General features: G+C 35.7%; 1 protein-coding gene across 1 annotated transcript; it reads left to right on the plus strand.

Moving 5' to 3' along the window:
• Positions 1-238: 238 nt before the first annotated feature.
• Positions 239-1,597, plus strand: LOC132190997 (uncharacterized). The gene is made up of 5 exons (XM_059606020.1): positions 239-291; positions 402-574; positions 705-990; positions 1,085-1,167; positions 1,434-1,597. The coding sequence occupies exons 1-5, from the start codon at positions 239-241 to the stop codon at positions 1,595-1,597; spliced, it is 759 nt and encodes a 252-aa protein (XP_059462003.1).
• The last annotated feature ends 7,137 nt before the right edge of the window (positions 1,598-8,734 follow it).

Below are 8,734 nucleotides of genomic sequence, written 5' to 3' on the forward strand. Positions count from 1 at the left end.
GGTGACTTGCTTTATTTTATTTAGTATTAATTATTAAAAAAGTATCGCAAGTAGTTTGTTAATTGTTATTAATTATGCTGAATAAATTACCCAAATGTTTCACATCATAGATTTGGAACTTTATACTTTTCAATCATTTTTTTTTAAAAAAAAAATCTCAGGAATGATACGATCAACTAGAGATCTCCCCGCACCTCATTATACATTTCAAATCAAGAATTTTTCATTACTATTAGGGATGAAGGAGGAAAAATGTCACTCGGGTCAGTTTGAAGTTGAGGGGTATCAATGGTACTGTATCATCTGGACACTTCTTCTTTCAGCTGTTACTTTCTTTTTTCTTTTTTTTCTTTTTTTGTTTCGAATAGTAAAATGTAAGAATTTTGGTATCCAATATCTAGGAGATTGGTACTCTACCCAAATGGGAGAAAGAATAGCAATGGGAAAGGTCACATCTCTCTATACTTGGAAATAACAGATACCAAAGATTTTCCACATGGCTGGGAGGTTAACGTGAACATAATAAAATTCTTTGTTTTTGATCAAATCCGAGACAAGTACCTAATTATCCAAGGTACTTGAGATTAAGTTTAAAGCTTTGCTTTGCAATTTGTCCATCTGGATATATATACCTTGCTATAATATTTAATTATGTTTGGGATTTGATAAGTGACTATAATTGCTTGTGAACCTCAACAACTTAGATACAAATGAGAGAGTAAAACGCTTCCATAACTTGAAGACTGAATGGGGATTCGCCCAGTTGCTTTCCCATGATATTCTCAATGATTCATCAAATGGTTATCTTCTTGATGACACTTGTGTTTTTGGGGTGGAAGTTCTTTTTATTAAAGGTATTTGTAAAGGAGAGAGTTTGTACATGATATGTCAACCTCAACGTAATTATTTCACCTGGAAGATTGACAACTATACGGCCTTGAAAGATAAAGTTTATTTCTCTGAGCAATTCACTGTTGGAGGTCGAAAATGGTATGATTGAAGTTTTGCTAGCTCTTGTATATCAATGATCTCAATTTACAATATTTTAGTTTACAATCTTTGTCTTTGTATTTTGGATATATAGGAAGTTGAGGCTCGAGCCAGAGGGAAGTGGAATCGGACTCAACACAAACTTATCTCTCTATCTGAGATTAGATGATTCAAAAAGTCTTTCTCCCAACAGAAAATTGTACGCAAAATTCAAGTTGCTAATAAGGAGCCAAATCAATAGCAATCATTTTGAACATACAGGTCTATTCTCTTTATCTATTAGAAAAAAAAAACAAAAGGTCTATTCGATCTCTTTATTTTCACAAAAAATGCCACAAACTTTCATTTCTTTTTGACATGAACAGAAGAAAATTGTTACTAAAAATTTACATGAAAAATCAATTTAAGTAAATCTAATAATATGACCGACTCTTACCTTACAGCTGATTACTGGTTCTCTAAATCCGGCGCCGGCTATGGTTTCCGCAAGTTTTTGGCGGTGAGAGATCTCAAGGACACATCAAAAGGCTATTTGTTGGATGATGCTTTGCTCATTGAATGCAAAATTGATGTTATATCCGCAGTTAAGGATTTCTCCTCAAATTAATGTTATTATTATCCAGAGAGACATATTTTATTTTGTTAATGGTTTTTAGATTATATATATATTTTGAAAAAAATTCTGATTTGGATGTAGTATTAACTTTTAAATATTTTAGTCCACAAGAGGTAGTTCAATCAGCTAGGACCACGCCTAATGAAGCGATGGTCATTAATTCGAATCCTCCTCCCCCTCTTGTGTGGACATGTCAAAACTTTTAAATATTTTATGTTTTGAGCTATTTATTAATGTTTTTCAGTGGAAGACGTCTGACAATAGGCGGCAGACCAAAATTGATCAGCTTTCTTATTGTTTGGGGCTGTTATAGCGGCAGGCCTGTTGCTAGACATTAAAAGTACTCCTTTACATCCCAACTGTCCGTAAAAAATTGGAAATAGACCTATGTAAGGGTTATATATATATATATATATATATATATATATATATATAATGAATAAATTGGAGAAATATAATATTGTCTCTTTTTACCTTATCAAATAACATAGTTGCTTTATACCTAACTACTAGTTCATTTCCTTTTTATCATTTTATTTATGTTTATCCAAGATATTAAGTTTTCTATTGTTTAAGATTACATGTTGAAAAACGCTATGCCGACTCCAAAAACTTGTTTATCACAATTTATGCGGAATTAATACTATGAATCAATAAACAATTCAATCACCAAAAATATATAAAGCAATAAAGAGGCAGACACAAATATTTTTGTTACGAAGAGGAAACCTTTTAGAAACCGATCTAAAAGTAAAACCTCTCCGAGGCAGCCAAACCCAAGAAATCACTATCAAAAGATTATCCAGAGATTACAGACACTAGGAACACTTACAACTCTTTGCAAAACCTTGGCTCTGTAAGATCGACAAGCCTACAACTCGTCTCCTTGCTCACAATCTTCTTCAACGTGATTCTCATTTACCGGACCCTTCCGATAGACTTCTCAACCGTAGATTTATCAAAGGAATAACTAAAACTCTAAGAAATTTAATTTAACGCTCACCACATATGATCTCTCTTAGTACAGCCTCCGACGAATTCTCTTGGAGTGAAAATTCGTGCCTCTCTCTTCTAAAATGATGTATATATACTCCCGACAAAACCCTAGACTTAATCCACTTAAAATCACGTTTTTTGGCCTAAAACTTACGGGGTGTCCGGACAGGTTAATGGGCTGTCCAGACAGGGCCTTGCGGAGTAAAAATAAGGTTTCTGGAAATGCGGTCCGAACCCGGGGAAGGCCTGTCCGGACAAGGCATGCAATGGGTGAAACAGCATTTTGGAAATGCTGTCCAGTCTTGATCAACAGCTCCAATCGATAGGCGTTTATGGTCCGATTGAGCTGAAATTTTGCAGGGACGTTCATAACACATGAATCTACATTATGAACGGTGAAGATTATATTTTGAGCATTCTATATTAATGTTTGAGCCCATAAACAATAGTATCTGCATTTTGGAACTGAAGTAAGTCAACACAAGAACCAACACATGTTATACATCATTCTCTCCATTATCTTTCAACTATCTCTTTTTACAAATTTAATAAATACATAATTTAATTTGTGAATTTACGTAAGTTCCACACAAATTTGTTATAGATTTTTACTGCATTTAAGCCAAATCCCATCAAATTTTATAAAAGTGATAGAAGTAAATTTAATTCACACGGGCAATTACCTTGAAGCGAATTATAAGCCAAAAAAAAAAGGTGGCAAGAGCTAGTCTGCATACCTCTCAAACTATTTCTTATTGTTAATGTCCCTTTAAACTTTTTTCGCAGATTAAAGTTTAGAATTTTAAGACGAAAATAGCCTTATAAATTCTGTTAAAAAGGGTATAAAAGAAAAACCAAAAATATGATCCTGCCTTTAAAAAAAAAAAAAAAATTAGAATTTTAAATTATTTTTATTTTTATTATTCTTTGACAAATTTTAATAATTTGGGAAGGTATTGATGCAAATTGAAGTGTGAGGAGATAATGAGAATCCCTATTCCCTTCTAGTTTGAGAGACGTTTGATTTTTTTTGAAGAAAATAAAAAGATTCGCCTTAGCCGTTAAGAAAGCCAAACACATGCACTTCAAAAGCAAAAACCTTTGGGCTCCTCTAAACAGAGTTACGCTGTGAATCTTTAGTTGAGGAAGGTGAAGATTGAGGCTTTCAGAATCGGAGATCTAACCGGAGCTGGGACTCTGTTATCTGAAGAGAACTCCCTGACTTCGCCTCCGTACTGATTGCCTTCATCCAATTTCATCGCCGTTAAAGCTGAGGTAAATAAATATATATATTATTGTTTCATTCTTTTTTCTTTTTTTTTTTGGTGCCTTTTTTCGTGTTGTGTTTATGTACCATTCAGAAAAATCATAGGCGTCACAGGTCTTGAAAAAGTGATATATATATATATATATAATTAACTTGTTGTATTTCTTTGACAAGTTAAAATAGAAAGCAAAAATGGCATATCATCCAAAATGATTCTCTATTAATTCTCCACCGACCTCCCTCTGAAATTTCTTTTATTGTCGGTTTAATTTCTCCTCTCCAAATCGTGTTAAAGTGTTGTGGCTGGGGAAGAGTGTATTTGAGGAGGGAGACCGGGAGTTCATGTCCGGTTCAGCGTGAGACGCGGTGTCGATATTTGGTAAAAGGCCTCTAAAAGTTTTAGTCGAAGCGAGGACTGAAAGCGACTGGTGCTACTTGTGAAATGAATTATGATGCGGGAAGGCAAGAGAGTTAATTTAGTCATTATGATTCGTTCGGTTTGTGGAATAGGTATTTTGTTAGGAAACTAAATAGGTATTACTAGGAATAGAAGATGTTAGAATTGAATACTTGTTCTAATTTATAGTTTGGTAGCAACACATATTTTATAATTAGAATTGAACCACAATTGCTAAAAAAACCATATGATTTCTAACTTTTCCAAAACTCAAATTAAAAAAAAAAAAAAAAAAATGGTTGAAGGTGCGAGGGTGGTCGTGCCACCCAGGGCCTACTGTGGGTGGATTTTTTTTTTAAAAAAAACCTTGTCTATTCCTTTAGACAATTCCATTCCAATAGTCTATTCAGCAAACCAAACGGGCCCTTAGTTTTATACTTTTATTAAGTAATTATGTTATGAACTGAGTTTTCCTTCAAATCAGGTTGGAAGAAATTTCTCAAACATATTCTATAAAAATGACATGTGTCACTTTTCATATAAGAATCACATTTTTTAAAATTGCAAGGACAAAGTTGAAAGAAATTTTATTCAAAAAGCATATATTTCTCCCATGCTATTTAAAAAACATGTGTTTTTCACGTGAAAAAGTTATACATGTCATTTTTATAAAATAGGTTGGAGGAATTTCTCCAATCCAGTTTGGAGGAAAACTCAGTCCTTACGTTACTAGTGTTAAATATATTAGAAAGTGGAAGGAGAGAGAAAATAGAGAGAGAGAGAGAGAGAGAGAGAGAGAGCGGAAGCATATAAGGACTACATTATATTGACTAGTTTATATTATCTTCTATATTATGATATGTTTACATAACTCTCTATTTATAAAGAGAGAAGAAGTAGTGGGCAAGAAACCCTAAACTAAACCCTAAAATCTATAAGGAAACATAATAAAGTATAATAATATCAAATACTCTATCAATTAGTATTTAATTTTTAAAAGTGTTGATATTTTGTAATTCGGGTTTGGCCAAAAGTCAATTATATTATATTTAGGGTTTTGTTCAGAGTTTATTTTAAGTGTTTTGTATTGCTATGGAAATATTAAAATGGATGAATTAAACGGATTTTGTTCTTTGATGTGACTCCTTGAGACTTTACCAAATTTTTCTATGTATCTTCAGATTGTGTGTTGGATCGATTCTTTGATTATTTCATCTGAAAATTAGTTGGCTTCTAGTAAGAGAAAGCAAAGTTTTTTATAACATTTGAAATCGCATCTCATATGTTATAATAGCCTCTATGTGAGCAAAGCAGCACCGTTGTACATCAATAGTGTAATTCAATCATTTTCTTCTTTCCCTTCCTCTTGAGTTGTGCTGCTGAATCCCTTGAGAGCTTTTCACTAAGTAACAAAGTTGTGTGGCTGAAACGACCATGGAGTAGCCCAGATATATTGAAACTCCTTCCTTAATGCATGCAGGGCCGTAGTTCATTGAGCTTCTGTTGGGTGGTCCCTCTTTATGTGGGGACCAACCCACGTGGCAGCAACACTAAGGGTTTTAAAACCCTTTGTGTGCTATATATATATATATATCTCTTTCTTTCAGAGAAAGAGAACGAGAAGAAAGAAAGAAGCGCGCGGCGCAGGGAGAAAAAGAAAAAGAAAAAGAAGAACATCCGTCAGAGATTGGAAGGTCGTTTGTGGTTCGATCTTGATGCAATTTTAGAGTATTGCTCCTGACGACGAGTGCTACGTATTGACTGGTGTCGATCGTTGGAATTCCTCTCCAATCGTTTGGTTGCTAATACCCACTTGGTGAGATCTTTCTTTATTCTTGTTGGAATCCACTTTAGGGTGATGAATTTATGTTTAATCCAAGAATGCATGTATTCTTGATGTGGTGATAACCTCTAGATATTTCTCTAGGGAAGACAAATTGTAAACTCATTATTGTTGATAGTGGAAGATTTAACTGGACTAGGTCCCGTGGTTTTTACCTTCGCATTGGAGGGTTTTCCACGTAAAAATCTTGGTGTCTTGTTTGTGGGTTTGCTTGATTATTATTTTGCTATTGTGTTACTATTTAATTTGCACAAAGAGGGGTAGATTAATTCCGCTGAGCATCTGAAATTGGTGTTCACCCCTAACAAAGTGGTATCAGAGCCTTTGGTTCATTGTTTGTGTGGAGTTCTTGTGTGAATTAAATGGAAGAGTCATCTAATAGCATGGTTAAACTCACAGCTTCCAATTATTCAATTTGGAAGACTAGGATGGAAGATATTTTGTATTGCAAAGAATTGTTTGACCCCATTGAGTTGAAAGGTGTCAAACCAGCTACTGCAACCAACGATGATTGGAAGAAATTGAATAGGAAAGCCGTTGGATATATTAGGCAGTGGGTTGATCAAAGTGTCTTTCATCACGTAGCCAAAGAAGTTGATGCTTATGGTCTTTGGCAGAAGTTAGAGAGTCTTTATGAACGAAAGACTGCTCAAAACAAAGCCTTTGTGATAAGAAGGCTTGTGAATTTGAAGTACAAAGATGGGCATAGTGTTACGGAGCATCTGAGTAATTTTCAAGGGAATGTTGAACGAGTTGTCTACCATGAAACTTGCACTAGATGATGAGGTGCAAGCATTACTTGTGTTGAGTTCTTTGCCAGACAGTTGGGAAACGTTGGTGGTGTCACTTAGTAATTCGGCTCCCAATGGTGTGATAACTATGGGTATGGTAAAAGACAGCATGTTCAATGAAGAGGCAAGAAGGAAAGAGCAAGGTATTTCTTCTCATTCAGAGGCACTTGTTATAGAAAGGCGGGGGAGAAGTAAAAGCAGAAAACCTCACAGGTATGACAGTCGTGACAAGTCAAGAGGAAAGTCCTATTCAAAAATGGACATAAAATGTTTTCACTGTGGCAAGCCTGGGCATATAAGAAGAGATTGCAGAAAGTTTAAGAGGGAATAGTTGAAAGGAAAAGACGAAGAACGTCAAGAAGAAAAAGACACTGCAGCAGTTGCATCTGATGGTGATGTGGTATTTGCTTTTGATGAAGCTTATGCTAATCTCGCATGTGATGAATCTACGTGGGTAGTTGATACAGCAGCATCTTTTCATATTACTCCACATAAAGATTTCTTCTCTTCCTACACCAGTGGCGATTTTGGTTGGGTTAGGATGGGAAATGAAGCAAAGTGTAAAGTTGTGGGCATGGGAGATATACAGCTAGAAACCAGCATTGGGTGCAAATTGATTCTCAAGGATGTCAGGCATGTTCCTGAAATGCGCTTCAACTTGATTTCTATTGGGAAACTTGATGATGAAGGCTACCACAATTACCTTGGAGGTGGACAGTGGAAACTGAGCAAGGGTTCTCTTATCTTAGCCAGGGGAAAGAAGACAACACTCTCTACAAGACAGCTAGAAGACTAGTCAAGGGAGATGCGATTGTTGTTGAGAATGAAAACTCCACTGAGCTATGGCACAAGAGGCTTGGTCACATGAGTGAGAAGGGACTTCAGATTCTTGCCAAGGAACAGCTCCTACCTAATAATAAAGGTACGTCACTAACACCCTGTACTCATTGTCTTGTTGGAAAACAAAGAAGAGTTTCTTTTCAAAAATCTTCTTCATCAAGAAAGTCTAATATTCTTGATTTAGTTCACACTGATGTCTGCACTATGAACACTAAAACTCTAGGTGGTGCACTTTATTATGTGACTTTTATTGATGACCACTCTAGAAAGGTATGGGTGTTTGCTTTGAAAACCAAAGATCAGGTATTGGGTATGTTCAAAGTCTTTCATATGAAGGTTGAAAGAGAAACTGGAAGGCAGTTAAAATGCGTCCGTGCAGACAATGGTGGTGAATACAGAGGACCGTTTGAAGAGTATTGCAAAAGCCATGGGATCAGGCTTGAGAAAACTGTGCCCAAGACTCCGCAGCATAATGGAGTAGCAGAGAGAATGAATAGAACCATCTGTGAGAGAATCAGGTGTATGCTCTCTCATGCAAAATTGCCTAAACATTTTTGGGGTGAGGCAATGAGGACAGCAGTTGACTTGATAAATCTTTCTCCTTCAGTCCCTTTGGATGGTAACATTCCTCAAAGGGTTTGGACAGGGAAAGATGTTTCTTTTGAGCACTTGAGAGTGTTTGGCTGCAGGGCATTCGTCCATATTCCTAGAGACGAGAGGTTAAAGCTTGATAGCAAAGTCAAGCAATGTATCTTCATGGGTTATGGGCATGAGGAGTTTGGTTACAGATTGTGGGATCCAGTTAACAAGAAAATCATACGAAGCAGAGATGTCGTATTCTTTGAAGATCAAACCATTGAAGACTTGGATCAGAAAAAGGCAGAGTCTCTCAGTGAATACCGTGTTGATTTGGATCCAGTTATTCCTCCTTGTGTGATGCATGATGAACACATGGGAGATGTACAAGAAGAACAGGTTGATACAGTTGGTGAAA

This window comes from Corylus avellana, chromosome ca8, assembly GCF_901000735.1.
Source record: "Corylus avellana chromosome ca8, CavTom2PMs-1.0".
NCBI lineage: Eukaryota > Viridiplantae > Streptophyta > Magnoliopsida > Fagales > Betulaceae > Corylus > Corylus avellana.